At 43.3% G+C, this 27,578-nt stretch overlaps 1 protein-coding gene across 1 annotated transcript in view; it reads left to right on the forward strand.

Moving 5' to 3' along the window:
• Positions 1–171: 171 nt before the first annotated feature.
• The window catches only part of LOC112154523 (Snf2-related CREBBP activator protein), a gene marked incomplete in the record, with an annotated part of 27,956 nt that continues 549 nt past the window's right edge, over positions 172–27,578 (forward strand). Inside the window, 34 exon segments of the mRNA XM_024285529.2 lie at positions 172–426; positions 1,810–1,886; positions 3,061–5,987; positions 6,411–6,452; positions 6,749–7,012; positions 8,148–8,333; positions 8,480–8,620; positions 8,767–8,956; positions 9,623–9,798; positions 10,145–10,250; positions 10,361–10,450; positions 10,528–10,701; positions 11,475–11,686; positions 11,777–11,954; positions 12,040–12,176; positions 12,410–12,579; positions 14,368–14,697; positions 14,846–15,032; positions 15,113–15,282; positions 15,594–15,742; positions 15,894–16,109; positions 16,360–16,524; positions 17,084–17,236; positions 17,365–17,694; positions 17,977–18,152; positions 18,699–19,012; positions 19,085–19,287; positions 19,731–19,900; positions 20,003–20,199; positions 20,298–20,412; positions 20,744–20,869; positions 20,955–21,131; positions 21,406–21,489; positions 22,569–27,578. Of these exon segments, the coding sequence (XP_024141297.1) occupies positions 3,300–5,987; positions 6,411–6,452; positions 6,749–7,012; positions 8,148–8,333; positions 8,480–8,620; positions 8,767–8,956; positions 9,623–9,798; positions 10,145–10,250; positions 10,361–10,450; positions 10,528–10,701; positions 11,475–11,686; positions 11,777–11,954; positions 12,040–12,176; positions 12,410–12,579; positions 14,368–14,697; positions 14,846–15,032; positions 15,113–15,282; positions 15,594–15,742; positions 15,894–16,109; positions 16,360–16,524; positions 17,084–17,236; positions 17,365–17,694; positions 17,977–18,152; positions 18,699–19,012; positions 19,085–19,287; positions 19,731–19,900; positions 20,003–20,199; positions 20,298–20,412; positions 20,744–20,869; positions 20,955–21,131; positions 21,406–21,489; positions 22,569–26,777 (12,225 nt within the window).

Here is a 27,578-nt window from a genome sequence, read left to right on the forward strand (position 1 = left end):
TGCTCTATCATCGTAAATAAAATTATTAAATTATTAGTTTCTTTATAATTTGATCAAGCGAAAATAATTCTGCGTAACCTTTTATTAAACATCAGTAAATCGTAAGCAACCTAAACAGAAAAGTCCAGGTTTAAAGTGGCGCGCTTGGAGATATCGCGAGATCTCGGCTCGTTCTGCACATTGTCAGCAGCGGCGATCCTCCACCATTTCGCTGCGTAAAGTCTCCTCCCCGCGACCGCTACATTCTGCGCCGAAACCCAGGCTCTCCCGGTCCGTATTTTAACTTCTTCCCACCGACCTAGTGGTACCTCGTTGGGTACCGGGAGATAGTTTGGATTACTGGCATCACGGATTGAGTACGATTTTACGCGGATGACGTCTTCTTTAGCAAGAATTTAGTAAAAGAAAATTGGTCGGAAATTTCAGGTAGGTGGGAACTTAAGATGGCGGCCCTGACAGGGAGGGGGGCAAGGAGGAAGTAACGGGGAACTTGAGGGGGGTCTCCGACTAACGAAAGAACACAATTAGATACATTTTGCTTGATATTGTATTTTGTGTGGATTGCATAAACAAAATTGGTTACCATGCTGTTGACGAAGAAGAGCAACCTTAAAACACTTTCGTAAATTAATGACAATGCAGCTTAATGTAGCCACAAAAATCTAACTGAAACGAAATTTCCGTACTGTCGCTGTTGAAGAACCCGCCGCGACACAGTGTGGGTCCCCCTAAATCCCCCGTAAAATTATTAAAAAATATATTTTTACTTGTAGTTATTCGGATTTTTTTTTTCTGTGTCTAAGTATACTTTAACGACAGTTGGGACTCGGAATAAGTTTTTCTAAAAATATATTTTTTAAAGGGATTTGACCCCCGCGCAGTGACGTCACCAGCACCCCATCACCACCACCCGTAGTGAAGGCAGTAGCGGGTTTTAATAAGACTTTGATGTTTTTTGTGTCACATTGAAGTAGCATATCAAATGTGTCTGCATTAACAAAGTGCCCTCAGTCTGAAGCATTACATAACTGCGAATGGAATCGGGCGCCTGCGCATCAAATGCATTTACCAACTATTCTAGCTTGCTAGTTAGCAGCAGGCTCCTGTGCCACACAATCAGTGTTATTGTAGAGGCTAATGCTAGCTAGCCAACCACACAAGCCTAACCGGCAACGCAAGGCGTTAACCTCTGAGCATTTTAAAACCCCTACCACTACTTTGGTCTCGTATCATTCTCTCAATAAGGTAGTTTTTAAAAGTCGATATACGTTTTACATAATTGCCGCCACCGGGACACAAGTCTTGTGAATAAAGGGGGGAAATGATGGAAATATGTTTAAGTCCATGTGGCTACAACTAGCCACAATGGAACGCATTCAGGAAAACATTTGAACGTATTTAGGCCCGACCGGCTTTCCAGCTTTAACTCATTTGCTGCAAAATTGCCAACATCTTCCTGTGGGCGACTGCACCAAACGCACGCTGGATCGGCTCGTTTCGAGCTGCCCTACTGAGAATGTATTCTGTTGCTGCTGCAAGACGAACCACTCGTAGCAGCATTAGGTGATCACCCAAACTATATACCTGTGCCAAAACCTGTCTATTCAAAAACTGTGATGGTTTTGTATGAATATAGAATGTCTGATTTAAAATGACTTGGGGTGCTCTCTCTGCAGAACCCTGGCACAACTTACATTATCACAGCTATGCTGTGTGTGGTGGACCAATTTTGTGTTTTTAAAATGTGATAAATGGTTTATTTAAGGGAGTTCAACACAATACCTGCTTCTCTTGTTTCCACTTCTTCAGAATATGTGGAAGGGATCCTAATTTCATCATCCTGGAAGTAGAAAGCACTGAAGATCTGTGTCTCACACCACAGACAGGTAACAGCACATCTGAAGACATTTGACCTACACGTATGAATGTTATTGACATTTATATTTGAAGGGAAAAAAAAGATTTCTTTCTTTTCTACACCCCTGACAGTGGGTACATAGTGTTGACAATTTTTCCACTTGCACTTTCAAAGTGTGCTAAGCAACAGGAGGAAAAAAAATCCACATCTTAGTGTAATCAGCTGCAACTTGGATGTATTGTTTTTTTAATTAAATAAAGAAAAAGGTGACACTTTTTAAAGACTCACTTTGCTTAAATATGTTATTTTGTGTTTTTAACATGCTCTTGCAGCATTTTTTCTGACGATGGAGGGCATATATAAAGAAAATTAAGCTCAAAATTGCGTTCCTAAGTTTATTTATTCAAATTGCTGTGAAAAGGAGCAGATAAAAAAAATCAGTTTGTAGGTGTGGCATAGAACCTACAACATCAAGTCACAAGCTCTCTGCTACGCTTCATTTTGGTACATATACTTGCAGACAAATAGATTCAGTTACGTCTTTGTTTTCCTTATCTGAGCTGACATCTGGCTGAAAACTGTATGGGTAGATAGCTCCACTATTGCTCCGCATTTTTGTTGCACTTCTAATGCTAGGTTGGAGTTGTGAGGTGCCATACACTAGCGAGACAGAGTGTAAATAAATAGATAAAAGAAAGTGAGGGCTGGCTTACTCCACACCACAACTCTGAGGCAAATTTTCAATAAATTAATGACTGTCTGCAGAAACTATGTCCTGGGAAACGACACATGCTTTTTGATTGTGGCTAATAGCGGTGTAATCATAATTAAAAGAATACTGGGAACACTTTAAAAATAGATCAAATTTGATCGGAGTATGTCTTTAATATCTGCTATTAATTGTAGGGATGCAAAGTTAAAGATGAATGAGCATTAAAAAGACATGGTCTCATTTACAAAGCATTTGTCAAATATGTGCAAACTTACATTATTTTTGGGGAGTAATTTGATCATAGCAGTGCAGATATGAGGTGGAACCTGTAGAGTCTCAGACAACAAAACGTAAAAAAAAAAGCTTTTTCCATCTTTTTCCCCACACTGATTAAACGTGTCAATCTTTGCTTTTTTTTTTTTTTTTTTTTTTTTTTTTACTTTTACAGTTTATACAAATTATTAAACTCTTGTGTCCCATCCCTCCCCAGGTGCTGTGTGTAGCAAGAGCAGCACAGAGGAAGGAAGCTCTGCGGAGAAGGCGGTGTGGCAGCAGGCCTCTCCGGCTGTGGATGTGCTGGGTGGTAACCCCCAGGCTGCGCAGAATGTGGCTGGGGAGTCACCTCGGCATGCCCCGCAGCCGGTCGCAGCTGCCCCCTGCCCGATCCCTCCATCTGCAAATCCATCCAGCGTGTCGCTGTCGGACAGCAACAGCTCGGTATTCCCTGGCATGGACCCTTCAGCAGCCTTTTCTGAGACTCTCCCAAGCAGGAATTCTAAGGACGTCACCTCAGAAGAAGTCTGCACTGAGGAGAGCATTGTTGGAATTGCTAAGTCATTGCCAGTGTCCTTCAGTCAGGACAGTAGTTCCTTTGCTAAGATGCAAAGGCTCTCAAATCTTTCTTGTCCCCCACTTGCAGCACGGATTGACGGCTCAGTGCAAGAGTTTCAGGACGGGCTACAAAGTGGTAAAGAGGAAAGCCTCTCTGATAGTCAAACAGACCAGATTCAGCCTCATCAAGAAAATACGGGGCTTGTGGTTACTTTGGGGACCCAGAAAGAACAATCTATCGCTTTGGACTATAATCCCGACTCTGAAACAAAAGGGGATGTTGGTAGACAAGAGCTCACAGATAGAAGTGTCCCCTTACAACCCCAAATTCATTGCACAGTTTCATCTTCCCCCGCCCCTCCGTCAAGTGTTGGTTTCACAGTTCAAGACCCCACAAACTATGGGGTTGTGGTGCAGTCAGACAGGGAAACAATCGTCCTTCAGGGCATCCACAAAACTCCATCAGATACTGCAGAACCAAGAGGTAGTTTCAAGGACTCGAATGCATCAGCCTCTTTGCTCTCAGCAGAAAATGCAGAGGACAAACAAACAAACCTTTCAAAAACACAACCTAAAACCGTCAGGGAGATCCCAAACGACGACAGCAATGCGCAAGCGGAAAATTCTTCTGAATCAATCGAGGCCTTCAAACACACAAAAGCGGTTGCTGTCACCTCTGTCAAAGAAACACAACCTCATCCACCTGAAATACTTGAGACCCCAAAGGCTAAAGAATCACAGCACGGATTATATTCCTCCCTCGGAGACCAGAGTTCCGTGCCCACCAGTAATCCCCCTGTAACAGAGCAGGGTGATGGGAGGGTGAGGGAAGCCCAAACTGATGCTGCTGCCCCTTCAGTGCTGCCAGAGTTTTCCTCCAAACCTCCTGCAGGGGCTCCTCTGTTCGACACCAACTTGGTTGTCTCACTACATACAGGGGAGGTCATCAAGACAGACATTTCCCATACCTCTGATCCAGTCCCTGCCCACGAAACCTCACTGATCGCTGAGATTGTTCACTCTACCAACGCCCAGGAAATCGTGGTCGTCCGAGAGGGAGCTCATATCAGTGGCGACTGGTCAAACATGCACCTAAATCAGAGTTACCTGGTGCAACGAGAAGATGGCACTGTGTGCGAAGCTGCCATTGTTAACGAACTCTCTCCCGGAGGAGCGAAACTGTATGAAGACAGTGTTCACGCGGGCATGGAACTGGACTCTCAGCCCGTGGAAGTGTATGAGTTCTGCGGTCTGGTGGAGGAGGTTGCCGAGGAGACGATATGTGGCAGCAGTGGCACACAGATACCTCACTCACCAGGATATGAAGTAAACTTATTCAATGCATTACTGGAAAATACTGACGAGTACACCATCAAAGAGGACATTGAACCTTCTATTCACTCGGCTAATGAAAGTGAAACCATCATCATTTCCCAGCAGCCTTTGCCTTCGTCAAGTGAGCACGATTCCCATAGTCTGTCCATACAAAAAGCAAGGGTAGCTGCAGTTGGGCCACATTTGATATTAGATAATCAAACAGTCGAAGTGTCTCACTCAGGTGAGGTTTGTTTACTTCAAGTAGCTGCAGTTGCTTCAGAGTCTTTCACTGTTCAGCAGGCAGACACAAGTACACAATTTGGCACGCACTGCATACAAGCCAATGCTACAGAGTCAGACGTAAAAGAAGCACATGGATTAGATTCTCCTAAACCAAAAGCAGAGACAGCAACATGCTCTTTAGGACCCTCCTCCCCGGTGGTTGAAATTAGTGGGGAAAACACAGTTTCAGTACATATTTCTTGTTTAGAAAACCAGCCTTCTCTTTCTGCTCATGAAGGGACCAAAGAAACTCCTGCTTTGACTCCATCACAGAGTATTCACGCTGTGCTTGTGCCCTCTGAAACTAAACCTGACGGACTCTCCGCAACACATTACTCTAGCGTCAATCCAAAGCTGTTCCTTCAGGAGTCAGAAGAAACTCCCCTCCTGAAACAACCGAAGGCGGACGCCACATTGACAAACTCCCACGGTTCTTGGTCTGGCGCTGAAGGGTGCCTTTCTGCAGATGTCACAAAAGACTCCTTATCTCCATCTGTGGTTCCAAGCAGCCGGGAAGATCAAACCCAGGGCTCTGAAGAGGAAAAATCAGCAGCTCCTGTTGAAGCTCAGCAATCTAGTGTGAGTGCTAGCACACCTCTTCAGACTAAATCTGACTCTGCAACAGCTTCAACAAACAAACCTGAGGCCTTAACTTCTACCAAAACATCAACAGACGAAGCAGATGCCGCTTCTGAAAATGTTGAAACCCCCACGGACACCACTACACTTGTTTTACCCGACTCCATCCACATGCTCAGAGCACCAGAGGAAAGTGAATGTGAGGTTGCGATGGCTGCCAGTCCCAGCAACCCCCTGACAGGCGTCCCGGACTTCGAGGATGACGACAGCGAGGACATGGAGCAGGACAAACCAGCGGGAGAAACGGAAGTCCAAGAGAGCTTGTCAGGTCAGGTTAGCAGTCAAGAAGAAGACAGTGATGAGGAAGCAGACGAAAGTGAAATGACGTCTTCCAGCTCATCACACAAGGTACTTTAATCAGATATTCACTGAATTAACCTCTGCAAAGACTCAGACCGTCATATTAAAAAAGAGTGGACAAAATATTCACAGATGTAAAAATCCTTCTCCCTTTTTTTATTTTATTTTTTTAAAGTATGTTTATTTTTAATTTAAAAAAAACTTGTCTTAAGTCTCTACCCAGGTATAAGGTAAATTGTTTCTTCTGAGGGCCGTTCTTTTAAATTCTTTCTTTCTTTTTTTTTTAGTATTTATGCATTTTATTTTAATTTGTTCAGCAAATAAAAGGTAATTGTCAATATTTAGCTTGTTCAGAAAGTATTGCAGTTGTGTTAATGTTGTCCTTCTCAATATATGAAAGTGGTATCTTTGCAGTATAGTGATTTTATTCTACATAAACTGACCGCATGCTAAGCCACATGTGTTTTCTAGCAGGGACAGAGCAGGACAGCCAGTCAGGTGATGTTCCAGAAGGTAAGTGGAGGTTGTCAGGTACCAGATAGCCTCTTATTAACCAGCATGAGGGCACATGATAGACGGACACAATCACTCCTGAGCAATTTGAGTTTTAACTTGAGCAAACGCTTCATTTTTTGTTACATAAGGAAAGCATACTTACAAAAATTCTTTGTAGAACTTTACGGAGCATTTATCTATTTATTTGATTTAAATTCCTGCTGTGGTTATGTGGCCTTTTTTCTAACAATTTCTACTTTTTTCAACTTTCTAAAAAATGGATATTATACTTATTTTTCTCTCTGGTGTCTCAGGTGCGTCAGTGGATCTCAGAAAGAGTCTCTGCCAACTCGTCTCCCGTCTCCTCCTCAACCTCCTCTTCCTTCCTCGGTCCTTCATCCAGCACAGACTGGACAACCCCACGACGAGATAAGTCCTCGCCTCTCAGAGGTCCCCACGGCAAGTTCGTCTCCCCTTCCTCGGCTGGGTGCACCTCCTCCCCCCCCCCAACAGACCAACCCTCCTCACAGAGGTCGCGTGGAGAAAGACACACTGACATGGCAGAACTTGCTAAACATGTAAGTGGAATTCTTTAGCTCACATTTACACACACAAAAACATCTAACACTGCTATGACCTTTATAAACTTGATTTAATGTATATTTAGAACCTTTTTCACCACCACGCTTCCAGGTCCTGACCTCTAACCCATTAATTCACGTTCAACCACAAACATTTTGTAAAACTAATATTAGACGATTCCTTTTTTAAACTTTTGGTTCAGAGTAATAAAATACAGAACCAGTGACAGTGTGTTCATAATGAAAGCAGCTGTGTGCTGCACTGCAGGGGCCAAGTAAAGTAATCTGACGTACAATTAGTGAGTTCTATCCAAAAATGCGTTTTATTTCCTGAGAGATTTACAAAGAGCTCATAGTTAAACCTCTGGGTTTTTTTTAATGCTGCTGTTAAATGTTTTATTTTTTTTTGTAATGCTGCCGTTAATTTTTTTTTTTTTTTTTTTGCCGTCTTATGCTCACTTCATTTTTGGTCCATTTCTATCACTGAATGTTTTAACAACATCACACGGTGTTCATAAGTGCAATTCTTCAACGGCACAAAAAAATTTCCAGCTGTTTCTATGCACAAGTTACCTTTTAAAAATCATAAATCTATGATTAAAAAAACAAATTACACTTTAATGTTTGCTATGTTTATGTTGTGTTTTTTTATTTTGAGGGTTTATGTAGCTCTGTTTTGAAAAGCTTCCAAAGTTTTATGTGATTTACCTTCATAAAGAAATGTCAAGCCCACTAAAATGCTGTTTCTACAGCTGAGAGACTAATGGCAGCTAGACACCGTTTGAAAGAGTCGCCGACTAAAATTATTGGGATGAGCAAGACATTAGTGAGTTTGTAGCTTTTTGATGGAACCAAATGGCAGAACTCTTTTTTTTTTTTTTTGTGTCCATTTGCGGACAATTAAAGAAACCAATTGAAACTAATCTGATTTTTAAGTGTGCCTACATGAAGCCGTCTTAAAGAGGAACTGCACATTAACAGCTGTGCACCATCTGGTTTAAGTTTGAAATCTTTGGTGTTTTAACCGCAATTGGAATTTTCCTTTTTAGAAATTCATTCTGTGTTACATTTTTCCATACCCACACTTAACCCCAACGTTTCTGAGGTGTCATGATTGGCGTGTGCTCTGCAGGAAGCGGACATCGAGCATCGAACACAGGCCTTGAAGCGTGAGGGCTTCTGGTCAACGAAGCGCCTCAGCCGCTTGACGGAGCCTCAGCGACCCAAGGTTCATTGGGATTACTTGTGCGAGGAGATGCAGTGGCTTTCTGCTGACTTTGCTCAAGAGAGACGCTGGAAGAGAGGCGTGGCCAGAAAGGTAAGACCTCTTTGATTATCAAAGAGGTAGCGGTTTGATTCTGTTTTACTAGTCATTTGACAGAATTTTCATAATTATAAGCTTTTTACATGAGTGGAAATGGATGTAATGTGTAACTTTATTTTTTAATTTTTTATTTTTTTTAGGTGGTCCGAATGGTGGTGCGACATCACGAAGAGCTTCGGCAAAAAGAGGAAAAAGCAAAAAGAGACGAACATGCCAAAATCAGAAAAATTGCCTCCAATATCGCAAAGGAAATCCGATCATTTTGGAGTAATGTTGAGAAGGTACAGAAATCCTTGTGCAATTCTTGTCATTCTTTTGTAATCTGTTGTAAATTCAAGACTTATTTTGAAATAATGACTGCATGTCTGTGCTGGCATTCAGAAGTAAAAGCTGTAACCCACACCGATGCTGTTGTCTGTGTGTGAAGGTGGTTCAGTTCAAGCAGCAGTCCAGGCTGGAGGAGAAGCGGAAGAAGGCTTTAGACCTGCAGCTGGACTTCATCGTAGGCCAGACGGAGAAATACTCCGACCTTCTCAGCAAGTCACTGGCTCCCAGCAGGCCTCCTGAGATTGTTGTCTCTCCTCAAAAAACACATCCACCCGCCATTGATGAGGACGGTAAGTGTTCATCAATAGATATCACGTAGAGGTCTCCTCCTGTTGACATGTTCCAGAATCTCAACGCTTTAAGAGCTGAGTCATCAGCTGAGACACGGATGTTGTCAAATAGAAACACACCAACCACTGAATGTCAAACAGGTCAAATGTTTCATTGGGAAAAATGGCTTTTTAACCACTAGGGCCTTTATAACATCTTAGATATGTTTATATATAGGTGAGAGCTGTTTAAATGTATATATTTGATTAATTGTTTCAATTAGATTTACAATTTTAAGAGAAAATTCACTGATCTGTAGCTAATGCTGCATGAAATTCATGTTAAACCTGTTAGACTGGTCCAAAAACCTAGGATTGCAGAGCATAAACACTGACATCATTTGAAACTTTTAATTAGTCTTAACTAAATTTGCCAAATTATATTAAAAAAAATATATCTTATTTTGGAAAGCTTATTTTGTTTTCAATGTTTCAGACATTGCTTCATTTTGTTCCTTAGACTAAAAAAAGATCTGTGTTGCTTTACTTTGAAAGTCATCTTCACTGCTGTCTTTATCTGAAATGGGATAAATTTTGATTTATTGGGATTAATTTACATTGATATTAAAAAAGAAAAAGTGACCAGACTGTTTGTTTTCTCTACCAAAACCCCTTATCTCCACACAGACAGAGACTTTGAGCCTCCGTGTGAGGAGGAAGATGACGAGGAAACCATAGAGGTGGAGGAGCAGCAGGAGGGCAATGATGCTGAGAGCCATCAGAGGGAAATTGAACTACTGAAAGAAGAGGGCATGTTGCCCCTTGATCAACTTCTCAGCACCCTCAAATTACCACCACCACAGGTACCTCATCTAAATGGTCTACACTGAAAGTGCTTTTGGAGAAATGAGTCAAACTCTGCTGTTAAAACATCTATTCTTTTATGAAAACGTGATTTTAAAAATATGTGGGGAAATATCAGATCCTCCATGTATCAGCTCTGCTCCCAGACCTGCTTCACCGAAACTCTTGGAGGCTTGGAGCGCTAAATTGTCCCTTAAATATATTATATTATGTCTTTACGACTTCTAGATTTCCTAAAATATATATTTAGCATAAGGTATACCTCTGTTGAAAGATTTGTAGGTTGAGTAGGAATATTTTGAATTAGAATCTGAATGACTCTGTGACATGTTGTTAATTCCAAAGGCGTCTGAGGAAGAGTGCTCAAATGCATCGTCTTCATCAGAAGAGGAAGAGGAGCAGGAGCGGGAAGAAGAGGAAGATGGGGAATTTACTGCTAATGATGAGGACGGTACGACTAATTGGAAACATTAGCTTTAGACGCGCATAAGAACAGAGCATTGTGCTGTTTTTTTTTTTTTTGTTTTTTTTTAATTGTATTAAATGTGTCTCCTTTTGCAGCCGAGGATGAAGAGGACACCATAGCAGCACAGGAGAAGATAGAAGGAAACGTTGATCATGCAGAGGAGCTTGACGACTTGAACAGAGAGGGTAACGGCTAAGTGAATTTCTGTATTGGTAATAGTGTTAAATTGAACTTTAAGTTTCAATCAGTTCTGCCTTCACAGGGGAAATGAGCATTGAGGAGCTACTTGAGAAGTATAAAGGAGCTTATGTGTCCGATTTTGAAGAACCATCTGGTTCTGGCTCTAAAGAAAGCTCCAATTTGGAGGTTTCTGGTGACGAGGAGGTGGAGACTGAAGAAGATGAGAGTGACGTTGAAAGCAACACATCTTCCTCAGGTACTATCTCGTTTCTTTAGAACGGGGTCTGCAACCTTTAATACTTAAAGAGCCATTCGGGTAATTTTCTCACAGACAACAGCCCAGTAGGAGCCATAAAATCTCCCTTCACCCTTTAGAAACATGGGACACTGATTTGTGTTTATGTTATTAGTATTATGATAAATGCAAATTAACTATTTTTTGGCATAAATAAAAAAATAAATATAGAAAGAAAGTAGCCTTTTTGATAACTTTGGACAGAGGTTCACAACTTCTTCTCAAAATAAGACATCTTATGTCACAAAGGATCAGCTCCGTGCAACAAATGTAGTAGAAGGTAGTGTAGTGTCTACCGTGATTTAGTATAAGTTCTTTATTTACTTTTTGTGGTGGATCTCAGCAAGAAATTTGTAAATGTAACTTGCCCTTACTGTATTTTCCAAACCATAAGGTGCTCCTAAAATCTTTTAATTTGTTCAAAAATATTTTATCTCTGCGCTTACTGACCTCAAATTGTTTTTGTTTTTTTGTGGTAAATCTTGTTCAAAAATCTGTCAAAATGTTTTTGTTAAACTTGTGATTCACTTACTTTTTACATTACTTTTTAAAATGTAAGCTTTTTATTTTTCTTTAACCACAGAGCCACAATAGAGGGGTAAGAGCCACATGTGGCTCCAGAGCCGCAGGTTGCAGACCCTTGGTTTAGAATCATACCTATAGGATTATCTCGCCGTCGAGACCTAAAGCTAAACTTTAAAGATAAGTCTGTCATCCAAACGTTTTTCTTTCAGATTCACCAGGAGACAGCGCTGAAGATGAGGAAAGTGAAAAGGAGGAGATGAGCAATGAGGAGGCAGATGATGATGAAGGAATGGAGCTTTTGCTGAAGGAGGGAGACAGCAGTCTATCTTCTTCCAGCTCTCGACCAAAGAAAGAAATCAGTCATATTGCTGCTACTGCTGAGAGCCTGCAGCCTAAAGGTTACACTCTGGCTACAACAAAGGTCAGTTCAGAAGTTATGAAGAAAGTTCTCACTTTCTAAAATGCACAAGAACAAATAAGGACAAATTTCTACTGTTTTTATAACTTTAAGGTCAAGACTCCCATTCCATTCCTGCTCCATGGCACTTTAAGAGAATACCAGCACATCGGGCTGGACTGGTTGGTCACCATGTACGAGAAGAAGCTGAATGGAATTCTAGCGGATGAAATGGGTCTGGGTAAAACCATCCAAACCATTGCTCTGCTGGCTCACCTCGCCTGTGAAAAAGGTACATGAAGTGTTCTTGCGACAATTGCATTCGAAACTGTTGTTACATTTCTTTTGTGGTTACCTTTATTTCTGTTTTTCAAAAGTGAACTGGGGCCCCCATCTCATCATTGTCCCCACCAGTGTGATGCTAAACTGGGAAATGGAGTTGAAACGCTGGTGTCCCGGGTTCAAAATCCTCACTTACTTTGGCAGTCAGAAGGAAAGAAAGCTTAAGAGACAGGTAATGCCTTTAAATGTGAATGTCAAGCAGCTGTGGCTTTGGAGTCTTCAATTGAATGTTAAATATAGGCAAAAACAAAAAATTGAAATCATGCCGGAGCAGTTTTTATCAAAATAAATGATCTGCTTGCCCATTTTGTGGAGTACCGTACCTACTGGTTTAGGCCAGTGTAACTGCCAATACAAGGTTGTGACAGACTGTCACATCTTTTTTTCCCTCATTTCCTTCCTCAGGGCTGGACAAAGCCGAATGCTTTCCACGTGTGCATCACCTCATATAAGCTGGTGCTGCAGGATCACCAGGCCTTCAGGCGGAAGTCTTGGCGTTATTTAATCCTCGACGAAGCTCAGAACATCAAGAACTTCAAGTCCCAGCGTTGGCAGAGTCTGCTGAACTTCAACAGGTCTGTTCAAAGGGAGAAACCCCAGAAAGGTTCATGCTTTATCGATGGCCACTCAATCTGCTGAAGTCACAAACTTTCTAGTTCTGCTTTAGAGCTTCCTACTGAGGTGTTTACTACACTATAGCTTCTACTGGTGCTGAAATATTGTTTTGAATATAAACAGTTGGTGGCGCGTTGAGTCATCTGGGATTCATTAACCCTCTTCCCTTTAAAATGTGAAAGCCAAACATCTTTTTAGAAGAAAAACCCAGGATCCACCTACAACATACTGCCGAGCTCAAACTCTGACTTTAAAAAATGGATGTGAGGTGAAAGAAATTCAGATGATTAGAGGAATGAATTCCTACTTTATTTGAAACTTAAGTTTAATGGTCAAAACCAGGATCTTGATCCAAGAGATCAAGTTTTTAACCGTCAAAACAGAAAAAGTTCATGTCATCATGTAGTGTCTCATTAACACATGACTGCTTCAGGGTTTGTTCTCAACTGCTGGGATTAAACAGATGTTAGTCATTTGATTTAGTCACTGTGCAGTTTTGACAACATCAACAGATTTTCTTGGTAATCCCAAGTTTAGAATAATTTTTTTCTACCGAAGCATTTTATTGTTAAACTTTTTCACTCCAAACTCCCCCCCCAAAAAAAAAACTCTTGGAATCCAAAACGAACATGTTGACGCCTGTGAATTTGCAGCGATGTTCAGGATTCAAGAATTTAGTGAAAATAAGAAGTTTTAATGACAGGATGAGTCGGTTCACAGAGAACGGTCTTTAGAATTTTAATGCACTATTTCTCAAATGCGGGTTTTTTTGTTATAAAACTTTATTTAAAAGTACTTAAAAACATTGTCTTTAAGTCATGCTAATATAGTGTTCTCTCTGTAATCTTAGGAGTTAAAAATAACCTGTGATTGGTGAAATAGATGTTTTAATGCTGTAAAGCCACTCACTATAGACTTTAATAAACGTTCCTCAGACATACATAAATATTTTCACGCTTTTCTCTTTAGTTTAAACTCTCCAAGTTCTAACCTTCATAGAAAAAAAAATCCAGTATTGTAGAATGAAACCAAAGATCTGATCGTGAGCAAAGATTTATATAGATTTGGTAAATTCCGTATAGGAGACGTGACAGACAAAGGAGATTGATTGAGAAGATGAACAGCCAATCAGGACACGGAACACTGTGTGCTGTTTAAAAAATAAATAAATAAAAATTGCACTGGGGAAAAAAACGCCAAACAGCTGCGATCCGGGTTAGAATGAGGAAACACTGTAATTCATTTGTTTTCAGTGAAGACCAGCTTCCTAGCAATTTCAGTTTTCTCTTGTGAGGACCCATTGGGGAACCCATTGTCTCGTTTTAACTAAATTCTACTCCAGTACATTTTTAAAAGTATTCATGTTAGATAATGTCACCCTCAAAATCGATTAGTTCTGTTTTTTTGATAAGTACAGACCCAGTGACCAAACAGCACATCCAAGCTATGATTACAGCTTATCTGACTCAGAACATACACAGGTTTTAACGCATTCTTTTAGGTCACATTCTTATCCATTATAATATCAAGGGACACAATTACAAGTCAGTCTCTACTTCGGCTTAAATACAAAGTAAAATAGTCTTTGATTGAGTGACTTAAATCGTTTTAACAGCTGATAAGGACATCCAATTTTCTTAATTTGACTCTGAGGTGCTCCATTTGGAAAAACCTTAAAACTTTCCTGTATAATTGTACCCTATATTGAAATATTGATCTAACTCTGTCCTAACTTGAACCACCCACAGCCACCGGCGACTGCTGCTGACGGGAACGCCTCTCCAGAACAGCCTGATGGAGCTCTGGTCCCTCATGCACTTCCTGATGCCTCACGTCTTCCAGTCCCACCGAGAGTTCAAGGAGTGGTTCTCCAACCCACTGACGGGGATGATTGAGGGCAGTCAGGAGTACAACGAGGGTCTGGTGAAGAGACTTCACAAGGTGCTGAGGCCGTTTCTTCTCAGGAGGATCAAGGCTGACGTCGAGAAGCAGATGCCCAAAAAATACGAACATGTGGTGCGCTGCCGTCTCTCTAAGAGGCAGCGATTTCTCTACGACGACTTCATGGCGCAAGCTTCGTAAGTTTGTAAACTATTGTCTGAAGCAATTTGATGAAAAGACACTTGTTTTTTTTAAATTTTGGCTAAATTTGATCCATCTTGTACCCTGATGTTTTTGCCGATTGCGTGGCTCTCTGTGTGAGCTTTGTTGCTTTCTGATCCACAGGACCCGTGAAACTTTAGCCAGCGGGCACTTCATGTCTGTGATCAACATTCTCATGCAGCTCCGCAAAGTGTGCAACCACCCCAACCTGTTTGACCCCCGACCCATCCAGTCACCCTTCATCACACAGCCCATCGTCTTCTACACTGCCTCCATAGTGCAGGATGCACTGGACATTCCACCTCTGAAGGTCAGTAGAAAGACAAGTTAGGAGGGGGGCTACTGTACAAAAATAGAAGTCTCAGTTTGACAGTTACTTGTTTTCCTCAGCGCTGCGATCTTTCTATATTTAATTTGATCGGTTTGGAGGGTCGTGTGACCCGTTACCAAGCAGACAACTTCCTGCCACGACACAAGGTCAGCCGGCAGCTGATCCAGGAGATAATCGAGGCTCCGGCACCATCACCACGGCCCAAACCAGTCCGAATAAAAGTCAACAGGTACACACTAGATCTGAGGATTACAGTTTAAAACATGAATGCTGGTTAGATAGTTACTTGTTCTGGAGGTTTAAAAGCCAGATGATTTGTTGAGGGGAGCTTAAACTGTATTTCAGTTTTGGATTTTTTTTATCTTCCGAGTTTTTTTTTAAGAATAAATTAGACTGGCGAAATACATTTCTGCTTCAATCTTCAAAGTTGAAATGTTTTTAATGCCTTTAAACTTTTTCAGAAAGTAAAACTGCATGAATACCTCTTGCCTAAAATGTGTTCAGTGAACTTTTACTCTAAAACCTTTCCTCTGTGTTTAGGATGTTCCAGCCGCCTCCTAAAGGGGATAACAGACCGGTTTTGCTCATGAATAAACCTGTCTGCTCAGTTCCACCTACAACTCAGACTCCCAAACCTGCCGTTTCTGATGTCTCCCCAGCTCCTGCACCTGCTCCTGCAGTTCAGCAAGGTTAGTGACACATAAACAAAGAAGCATGAAGGCTCTTTCTAACTCTAAAATACATAAACATGCAAGTCTCATTGGTATCTCATTGGATACTTTTTACCAGTGAAAAGATCATCTGTTTTTTACAACTGTCACAATGCTTGTCTGGTTTCAGTGGTGTGTTCAGTGGCACCCACTCCTCCGCCTCGTCCTTCTGTGCATCCTGCTCCTCAAACTGCCGTGAGATCCACTACTCCCAAGCCAATGCTGACTATCCGAGCACCTGCTGCTCCCTGTGCAGCCGGTGTTCCAACCCATCCGAGTCCAAACCCCAGCAGTGTCCTACCACAAAGGGTTTTACTGAGTCCTGACATGCAAGCAAGGCTGCCTTGTAAGTACATAGTTCTTTATGCATCTATTTCAGGGTGCAGATGCAGTTGAACTATTTGTTTTGTAGTGGTCATTTATTCACTAGAAAGAACTTGGCCAAGAAATGATGACCTTGTATAAGCTCGGATTGTCAAAGCATTTTTACTTTCAAATTGCATATTCAGGAAATCTTACAATTGAACAAGTCATTGATTTTTTTTTTTTCTTCTTCTCATATCCTGATGGTCCGTCTGTTTGTTTCTTCTCTGCAGCTGGTGAAGTGGTCAGCATAGCACAGCTGGCTTCCCTGGCAGGCCGACCCGTTTCTTCATGTCAAGGCAGTAAACCAGTCACCTTCCAGCTTCAGGGCAACAAGCTGACTCTGTCGGGAGCCCAGATTCATCAGGTCCCAGTCGCCAGTCCACGCCCAGTTCAAGGTCTGTATGTTCTTTAATCTGATGGATGTGAAAACCCTAGGAAGGAAATCAGTTATTTAAAAAAAATTTACTTGGAAAATGCAATATCAGTTCATAAACAACATGAATTGATTGTGTTTTATTAAAACTTATTGTTAGTCAGTAAATAAAAAAAAACTTTTCTTTTAGTTTTTAATGTAATAATTCAGTAAATTATTATTAAAGTTTCCCCTTTGTTCACTTAAAATCACTAATCATGAGAAAACTCTTCATAACCAAATAAATTATTATAAAATTAGGAATTTGACAAAAAAATAAACAAGTACATTCTAAATACAAAAAATGTTAAAACTAAATTAAACAAGTTGAGTTTGGCAGTGAAACCTTTCTTTTTTAGGCACTTGATTTCTGTTGCTTGCAGAATTAGCAAGGATTCATGTCTCATATCAAACTTTGCATTCAACCCAGGAAATAAAATAAAATAAAGTTCATAAATTGAACTTGTGATGATTGTTGTCTTTGTATATTAGCTAGTATATTAATGTCGTCGGTTAAGTATTCTCTCCCTGTCTCTCTGTAGGTAATGTAATGCATCTGGTTTCAAGTGGGACGCAGCATCACATCATCAGTCAGCCAGCACAGCTGACTGTTCAGACAACAAGCAACACCCAGTCTGCAAGCACACCCTCCACCACCCCGCCACCAAACCGACTGCAGAACGCCGCCTCTCAAGGTGTTTGACTCTTCCTTCTATCTCTTTACTCTCAGCCTCCCATTAGACCATCTCTCCTAGAAGTTAATCTCAACTCGGGTCTGGAATTTTGTCCTTAAACTATTCACCATCTATTTCTGTTGTTTTAGCACCCTCAACAATGGTGAGCAGCCAGGGAGTTGTGAAGATCGTTGTTCGTCAACCAGCAGGCAAGGAAGGTGTGCCTGTGCCCACACTGGCAATGGCCCCTTCTCCCCGTGTTGCTCCCCTGGCACCCTCACACCCGCACCCCCAGATCACTGCTGCCCCCGCCAGAAACACTGCTCCACTGCAAATAGCCCCACGCACCCCCGGCCCTGCTACTGCCCACTACACCATAGCCCCTCCGAGGTACCCTAGCTCAACTCCTAGCCACCCCCAACCCCCCCGCCCCATCCTTAAAGTAGTCCAACCGCCTTCAGCCAGCGCCGAGCAGCCAGGTGAGAGCACAAGTGATTGTAATTCTGTCTGGGCTTTATTTGATTTCAGTGTCTGTGCTCAAACGGTCCTCACATGAGTCCGTTCCTGGTTTACAAAACTTGCATAAATGTGCTTCTTGATTTTGAGTAAAACATGCAAACACAAATGAAAACGCTACAAAAAATATTTAAAATTTTGGAGAGATTAGAGGATTTTTAAGCCATTTTTTGCTATAAATCTAAGCCCATTTGGTTTCAACTGAGCAGCAGCCGTGTTTTACACTTTGTGTCTAATATTTACAGTTTTGGCTCCGCCCACCCCCTCTACCACTGTTCTCAAGTCTTCTACTGAAACAAAGGACAACAGCAAAATCGGTGAAGCACCAGGTACCACAAAGACCAAGCCTGGTGTTCGACCAAAGGTCAACCCCCCACCTCGGCGGGTTCCCCGCCCCCCTCCCCGCTCTCCTTTCTACGTGGTAAGCAGTAGATTCTAATAGTGATGTGGAGACAATGTCAAACATATGTAAGAAGAAAGAGGAACCACTTCAGAGATGGCTCCATCTTAAAATATGCTAAAGCTTGCCAGAGAGCAACATCATTCTTTCACTTTATTCTAGTTTTAGGGATAACCTGTATGATGATTTTTGATATGCTCTGAACACTGGAAATAAAGATAATTTCAGCTCATGCAAGAGTAGGTAAAATGTTAGGGAAGAGATCATTGTCTTATGAGGTAAACGCTGCATCATAGTGGTTTTATTTTGGTTGCCTCTCTTGAACTGTGCAACTGCAAAGCCTCAGTTGATGTTTCTGGTGAATCCTCACAATCTTTGGCCATCAAGACCTGGAAAAATGTGTGGTCTCAACCCCTTTAATCTGGCCTTAAGAGGCCAAAACAACCAGGTTTAAGGTTTTTCGCTTGATTACATCTGAACAGATTATTTTTGTCAGCTGAAAGAAATGTTTTTTTTATGTAATCTCAACTGTCTGTTTTGCATCATCTTTCTTCTTTTATTCAACAGTCATGGCTGGATAATACCCTCAAAGACCAGATCAAAAGCAGACTGGACCTCATCTCTCGAGTCAACGATCGTCATTGCGGAGTAAAGCCGGTGTACGGTGTGGAGGTTCTGGACTTTCTGACGTTTCTACCTGGTCCTCATCCCTCTCCTGCTGCTTTGGATTCTGAAGGAGAGTGGAGCCGGTCGGGTCACAGCAGCTGTTTGTTTGCTCAGTGGCAAAACAAGGACAACTTCTGGTTTCAAAGCCTCGCTTTAAAGGAGGCCATCCACAGCATTGAGGAACGGTTGGAGCTCCTCAGTCATAAAATAGACAGGTTAGCCCAAATAGGTTTTTCCTTTTACTTTCTAAAAGCTGCTACTAATAACCTTTTTTTCCTGTGGTTTAGGTTTACATTTGTGATTCCTCCCGTCGAGGCTTCTCAGATCTCCATGCATTGCTGTCATCCTCCTCCATCTCTGCACCACAAACGGGAAGTCTTTTCATCCGCGCTTTCAGCTCACGTTGCTCCTCTGACTCGTAGCCTTCATCGTATCCAGTGTAACATGAGGACTCAGTTCCCTGACCTGAGGCTCATACAGTATGATTGCGGTGAGTTTTTAATCATTTTTGTGGTTCATTTGCATGAATAATTTGAAAGAAACTAGTTTTAAAATCCTGAATCTGCTCGGTAGTGGACTGAATCCTGAAAAATGTGTCTGAGACTTCAGATGTGGTTTTTAATACCAGAGGCTTGAAGAAATTCAAGAACAAAATCGCCTAATTATCCTAAATTTTTGCTCACTATTCCAGATAGAACCTTAGAAAACACTTAAATTTAGCTAAAACAAAATTTATGTTTTTATTTCTAGTTGTAATAATAGCAAATTTTCAAAAACTAGAAGTTTAATAGAAGCAACAATTTAATTTAGTTGAATACATTTCATATTGGTGGTACAGTTTTTGTTTCAAGGGTTTATCTGAGTTGGAAAAGTTGTCCCGTCATTGTTTGTATATTATGTTGCTTGAACTTTCGTTTCTTCTTTTTCTTTCAGGTAAGCTTCAGACTCTCCATGTTCTGCTGCGAAGACTGAAGACGGAAGGGCACAGAGTGTTGATATTTACCCAGATGACACGCATGTTAGATGTGCTGGAGCAATTCTTAAACTACCACGGGCACATCTACCTGCGCTTGGATGGCAGCACTCGAGTAGAACAGAGACAGGTCAGAGTTCACAGCATTTAAGTGCTCATAGACGCCCAGATAGCAGAGCTCTCCTGTCCGATGATGACGATTCCATGTTTATCTTCTCTCTTTCCTTCCCAGGCCCTTATGGAGCGCTTTAACGCAGACCGCCGAATCTTCTGCTTCATTCTGTCGACGCGCAGTGGGGGCGTGGGGGTTAACCTGACCGGAGCCGACACAGTTGTGTTTTACGACAGCGACTGGAATCCGACCATGGACGCTCAGGCACAAGACCGTTGCCATCGAATTGGCCAGACCCGGGATGTCCACATCTACAGGTAATTCCCTCAACTTAACAAACTGAATTTTTTTATGATAAAAACAAAAATATGCAAATTATTTGCAGCTTGTGATGTAACTGTAACATCTCTCTCAGGTTGATCAGTGAGCGCACAGTGGAGGAAAACATTCTAAAGAAAGCTAACCAGAAAAGGATGCTGGGAGATATGGCAATTGAAGGAGGGAACTTCACTACTGCCTTCTTCAAGCAGGTACCCTTTTCCATATTTTCTCTGTACTGTTTTTTTGTGTGTGTAAAATAAAAATGTAAATAGGGTTCAGTCAGAGCTTCAAATGTGACTGGATTTGCTGCTAACGTTGATCATCTAACAATAAATCTTTCTATGTTTCTGCTTTTTTTTAATGGAATCAACATTTTCAGACAATACATATAAACTCATCAACCCTATATATTTATGTAAACTCTTTAAAAAGTGTTAAGACATAGTAGCATTTTGAAGAAACATTTAGGAGTTGTCATCAAACAAGTTCACACAACCTTTATTTTCCAAACTCCGTGTCATTTTGTTGTTTGTGTCTCAGCAAACCATCAGGGAGCTGTTTGATGTCAACGATGGTGAGAAGAGGGATGCGGCAGTGGAGCTGTCCGTACCTCAGTCAGAGGAGGAGGAAGGCGTCACCAAACAAAGCACCACCATTCTGGAGCAGGTTCGGTTCTTACATTCCTATTAGATAGAAGTTGCAGTCGTTGTCGATCATTGCTGGTCAGCTAAAGCTCGGATCGTTCATACAGGCGCTGTGTCGTGCTGAGGATGAGGAGGATATAGTGGCTGCTTCTCAGGCCAAAGCGGAGCAGGTGGCAGAGCTGGCAGAGTTTAATGAGAACATACCGCTGGATGATGGTGGGGAACAGGAGGAGGTGGAGGAGCTTTCCAAAGCTGAACAGGAAATTGCAGCTCTTGTTGAACAGGTGACCAATGTTAAATTAAATATCCAACATCTGTTGAGTTATGTGATGAAGTCAAGGCTGAATTATAGTTAAGGAAAGTCCTAACTGATGCAACACACACTATTTGGGTCAACTCAGACTGAATGACATCATAAATCTTGTGTTTTTATCCTGATATTTAGCTTCTGTCACCTTTTATATTGGTGTTTTTTGTCTTTAAATTTGTCATGAACAATTGAAACCGTAAAAATTCCATGTTTGTTTAAACTCTTGCAAACATTCTGTTTATCTTCAGCTCACTCCCATTGAGCGGTATGCCATGAATTTCCTGGAGGCTTCATTAGAAGATGTTAGCAAAGAGGAGTTAAAGCAGGCGGAGGTAAGCCTTCACTCATCCCCCTTTTATATTTAAATAAAATATAAAAACTAATGGGATTTTTTCCTGGATAGCTGTTTAATTCACTATGCATTGGTGTTTTATCTCACAAAGCTCAAATGTTAACCCTGTTTAAACATCAATATCTTATTATATGCACGATAGCTGCAGACATCTGAAGATTTTTTACTAGAATTCATTTAGCTGCTTCCATTCCCATTTTGTGAAAACTTTATTTTTGGAAGAGAAAATACACAGAAACCAACTTAAACTCACTTTGAGGGGATTTTTGTTTTGTTTCGTTTGTACCTCCATAGCGGTGTCACAAAAGTACTTTCAACACCACTTTCCACTTGTGCAACGTGACAGTAGTTCATCAGAAATTCCCCTCTGAGTTGTGGACAGGACTGTTGGCGTGGAAAGAAGCCTCCGCTGATATCCCATCATGCCTTTGTTTGGCTTACAATCTCTCACAATTCTACGCTAACACTAGCGAAGTAAAAAAAACAGCAAGTAATATCAGAGCCATTCGGCCGTACAGTTTTGAGCCAGACGGCAGTTCAGACGAGGATAAAGAAGATGTTAATGGATGTGGATACATCCGAACTGGAGCGGAGCAAAGACACTTTGGCCCACTCATTTTAGGTGCTGCGTCACACCTTTGAGCTCTTTTAAACTGAGTTTTTTTTTTATATCTGCTCCTGATCCATCACAATTTAAATAAAGAAATACTCAGAAATGCAGTTTTAATCTTAAATTAGACAGTTTATGCAATTAAAATCGTTTGAAATATACTGGAAAAAAAACTATTTCGTCCACTAGAAAGGTTTTTTTTTAAATAAATATGTCAAAAGTTCTGTTTTTAAATACGTTTTTGTTTTTCTTTTAATCTATAGAAGGTTTATTTATTTTATTTTTTATCATTTAATGACACATAAAAACTTAAAAATTGAGATGGACTTGTTTGTTCCATAACTTTAACTACTTTTTAATAAAAACAACAAATGGAAGCTGGTGTTTTTAAACATGAACCTGGATTTCTGAAAGTGTAAAATTCTTTCTATCTATTTTCTTATTTATAGGAACAGGTTGAGGCTGCTAGGAAGGACCTGGACCAGGCAAAAGGGGGAGGTCTCATGCTTCACCATTCATCTGATGAAGACAATGACTTCCTGTCAACGCCAGTTTCCGTTGAACCTCCCCATCCGACTCCTGCTCGCCGTGGACGTAAACCCAAGGACAAGACTCTCACTTCAACACGCACCAGCGGCCGACTTCGTGGAGCGTCACCCGAAATGGAGCCAGAACCCAAAAATTCAAGAGAAGTGCCTGAAAAACTCAGAAGAGGACGAGGATCATCCAGAGATGGGGCGCCTGCAGCGCACTCTCAAGCAGACAGTCACAAATCTTCTTCCTCTACCAGGCAACACGATTCCTCCAAGTCCTCAAACGCAGCATCTCCCTCAAGAGATCAGCACAAAAGCCGAGCTCAGCCAAACCGCTACCATCCCAGCTCAGTGCCTTCCTCCACTACAAGCCCTCCTTCAGGAGGAAAGCAGATCACTGCAGAGACTGACAGTAGAAGCTCTAAAGCAGGCAGAGAGGAAGAGAAGGAGAGGAGAATGTCTGAGTCATCTCTGGACTCCAGCTATACTGCAGACCATCTGACTAAAGACGATGACGGCAAGGAGCACTGCGCCGTGTCCCCGCCCTACTCCAGGTCCCCTCGTAAGCGTCAGTCAGCTGACGGTGAGGTGCTACAGGGCCTTTTGGATGATTCCCCCTCAGCCAAAGTCCTGCGAAAGCTCCCAGGAAGGTTGGTCACAGTGGTGGAGGAGAAAGAACCCCGCAAGAGGAGACGGCGAGGGAGTGACACCGGAGCGGGATGTTCCTCAGAAGATGTGGTAGTGGAGGAGCATGCTGCTGGATTATTTGATGAACCAAACAAAGACGACACGCCTCACAGCCCCGATGGAAAGCCTAAAGGTGATGACAAGTCTCCTCAGAGCCAAAGTTCGCTGATGCACAGGCAGCCTGTCAGAGGTTACCCCCCATATTCACCGCCACACCTTTCTCCAGACATGCCCGTGCTGAGGAACCTCCCTGTGCGATCCCGCATGGCAGCTCAGCTGGGGGAGCAGCAGCATCTGGGCAGAGGAAGAGGTGCAGGCCAATCCAAGAAAACCGAAATCTCTCCTGGAAAAGACACAGCTGTAACTTCCACAGAGTCTACTCCAAATTCTCTGGTCACGCCTTTGAAAAGGAAGAGGGGCCGGCCCCCCAAAACTCCTCATCCCTTACCCGAGATGGACAGTGGACGGACTCCACCGCTACAAGCTGCTTCTATGAACGAGGAAGGGGACCCCCCAGTGTCCCCGAAGCGTAAAAGAGGTCGCCCTCGCAAAGACTCTTCAGCCACAGCAGAAGCTGCAATAGAACCACAGACCCTCGTTTCTAAAAGTGATGCTGGAGCAGAGCCCAGAGTCCCATCAGAGACCCCTCCTGCTGTCAGCACCAGCACCTGCCACACCCCCCAGTCCACCAAAGCTCCTGAAACCAAGACCGATTCAGACTCGGCTTCAGCCTCTGTCTCGGTTGAAGCAGAAGCTCCACCTGCATCCCCGGTGTTTTCCACTCCGTCTGTCCCCACACCAGTACCAACATCCACTCTCATCTGTAGTTCCACTCCAAGTCTCCAAACAGCATCAGTTTCATCTTCTGTTACATGTTCCACCACCCCCATCACTACTGCAGCTCCATCACCATCCACCATCATCTCAGCTCCTACCTCTGTGACAACAACAACTGAGGTTTCCACAGCTGCTGCAGAATCAGACTCTACCAGCACCATCACAGATGCTCCACCTGTGTCCCCTCCCACAGAAAACAGAACACCCCCACAGGTGAACACCACAATCACAGCACCAGAAACCGAAAGTGTTCCTGTTACAGAGATCCCCCTCATGCTCACAGCTACAACCCCTGCTGATCACGAGTTAAAACAAGACGATTCAGCATCTGCTTCACCAGTAACCTCCACCCCAACAACCACCCAAGAGCTTTCAGAGACTTTACCAAACTCACAACAACCCTCATTCATAGACATGAAAACATCTCAAACTGACTCCACACCTGAACTTTCACAGTCAGAAACATTAAACTGTTGCCCACCCACACCAGTTGAAGAATCCAAAGCAGCACCTGTCACAGCAGCTGCACCACCCGATGAAGATACAGCTACTAATGTGACAGCCACTGCAGCTCCAATCCAATCAGCTTCACCCACACCAACAGAAGTGACTGCAGAGCCTGAGAAGTCCTTCGCCGCCTCCTTCAGTGGTCCTCTCACATCATCTGTCAGTGCTGCGGGTGGTGAGGTCACACCTCCACCTGTCGCTCCAGAGGAAAGCAGAACACCTGTAACTCCTACTTCCTCCCCAACTCCGGATGCTGAGATCGCATCATCGGCAACAACCTCCACCGATGTCACACTAACCCCCATCACTGTTGCATCTTCTCTAGAAGAGCTCCCCGCTGTAACCTCCACAGCCCCCGTTAGCCCAGTTTCTGCAGTAGCGGTTGAAGCAACCACAGCTGCAAAGAAGAAAGAAGCCCCTCCTTCATCAAACTCACAAAATGCTGCTCCCAATTCTCTACCTGAACCCAATTCAACATCCCCAGAAGACTCTAAAGAGGTAACAGCTGATGCTGAGGCACCAGCCGCTGCTGCCTCTGAAGATGAAACTGTGAAAGAAGCGTCAGAGCCAACACAGGAGGCATGTGACCCAGACACAGCCACCGACAAGGAGGTGGACAGCATGCCCGAAAGCCAAAGGGTTGAGACTTCACCTGAGACCAAACACTCCGAGTCCGAAAAAGACAAAGGAGGGAAAACGGAACAGACCACGACTCATCAGAAGGAGGAGCCTAAGCAGCAGTCAGTGGAGGATGGAAACCATCAGAAAGATCTCAACCAGAAAAGGTCACTCAGTCGGCAGAGCAGTCAGGAGTCTGCTTGTTCCTCCTCCCCGTCATCCGGGTGTTCAACATCCACCCTTACTCGTCACGCCCACCACAAAAGGACTTACGAAAACCGACATCCTGCCAAGAAGAGGCGGATAGACGTCACGACAGAGGGAGAAGCGGGGGACAAAAAAGAGGAGAAGAATGAGGAAGGAAGTGAGAAGGAAGCTCCCTCCACCTCCCCTCCAAGGAGGCCGTCCAGGTCTTCCTCTTCCTCCTCAGACTCTGACAGCAGTGAGAGCAGGAAGCGGTTGACACGTTCAGCCAAGCTCAGGCTCCAAGATGAGGAGAAGGAAAAAAGCCAAAAGAGTAGCAAGACTGTGAAACCTGCCCAGAACCCGGACAGAACCACTAACACGTCTACAGGAGGGGAGTCGGGCAGCGACTCTTCGTCTGTCAGAATTACAAGGAAGTCTGCAGCGTCTCAGCCGGTGCAGGAGAGCAAGGCTCAGACCAATCTGAAACCCTTGCTGCCTCCTGAGCCGGAGGTTCTGGGAAAAAGATGTTCAGCTCTAAATGCTGCAGCCAAACTTCTGGCCATGAAAGGCAGAGTGGACACTCCAGGCCACACTACGCGCAAAGACCCAGGAGCCAAGGCTGCCGCCACTTCCACCCCCGCTTTATCAGAAAAGAAACCTGTCCCGGCCTCTTCTCCGAGTAACTCCGTTAGTCATAACAAAAGCGCTGGCAGCAAACCTTCAACACCCAATCAGACGAGCCACCCTCCATCCCGCTCCACCAGACGGTGTCCTGGAGATCTGGTTCCACCTCTAGAAATGGAGTACAAAAGACCCAAAACGGAGGAGAAAGATGGCGTCGGGAAGAAGGCTTCCAGAGGAAAGGAAGGGGAGGGAGAAAGGCCGTCCTCGTCGCGAGGGAACAGCGCCTGCAGCAGCATGAGCAGCGACGGTGAGGGCTGCGGCCGCAGCAGCAGAAGCCGGAGCAGCAGCAACAGCAGCCAGCGCACCCGCAGCGTCAGCTCCCAGAACACAGAGCGCAGGTCCTCGCGCTCCCGCGCCGCCTCCTCCGGGAGCGACAGGGACCGCAGCTCTGAGCGAGCCAAGAGCAGGGACAGAAAGGAGAGACACGGTCAAAAAAGGGAGAGCAGGTCTCAGAAACTCCCTCAGGAGCTCACAAGCAGCTCGGGAACCGAGGGGACTCCGGACAGGGTGCTGCGGAGCGTCGCCGCCCTGGCAGCGGTGCAGGCGCGCTCACCAGCTGCAAGCACTCGCTCCTCCTCTGGTCAACAACGCAGCAACAAGACGTGAAGAGAGCAAAGAAAAACAAAAAAAAAAGAAGAGCACACGCTAGAGTGTCGCAAAGGACGATAGGTTAACTGGTTGCTGCTTTGCCTCCACTCTGAGGAAACGACGGGAAAGAAGTGCTGCACGAGCCAGGACCTCCCTACCTCTTGGGCCCTCATCAGCTTTGAATGTTTGGGGGGGTGGAGGCTCAGGGATGCTGGACTGAAGGTTAACAAGCATCGTAGTGCATCCATGAACAGTCATAGGTGGTGCAGTGGAATTCACCACCAGGTGCAAGAGGTAACACAAGCGGGTTAATACATGTACTGTAATCATTAGACTGGAACTCTGTGTTCTCAGACAGATTTATTCAATTTCCTGTATTGGAGTTTGAGCGACCAGCTTGTATTGTGAGTCTGGAGGATTCAGGACATTTGATTTTGAGGGATGAAAGGTTTGGTCAGCTGTTTCTTTGTAGTCAGTTGATAAGTTATGCATATTTTAATGTTTCTTCCCTGGTATTAGGAAGAGAAAAAAACAGGCCTGTCAGTGTGGCTGTACTATGCTGGAGCTCGTCTTTGCTTGGGCCCCTTCATCAAGTCATTTGTGTTCTTCGAAAATCCAGCCTTGCATTTTTCATTTGCACACTCAAAGAAAAAAAACAAAAAAGAATAAAAATAGTAAAAATAAAGAAAAGGCCCTCAGCTTTTGAACACATTGTGGTGTAGTGACACGTTTGTACATCAACTAAAGTCAGTTAATTGGTAACTCGCAGTGTATCTCAACCGTATGGGAAAATGTATTTAATGAGCTTTCAGACTGTTG

This window comes from Oryzias melastigma, linkage group LG19 (genome assembly GCF_002922805.2).
Source record: "Oryzias melastigma strain HK-1 linkage group LG19, ASM292280v2, whole genome shotgun sequence".
NCBI lineage: Eukaryota > Metazoa > Chordata > Actinopteri > Beloniformes > Adrianichthyidae > Oryzias > Oryzias melastigma.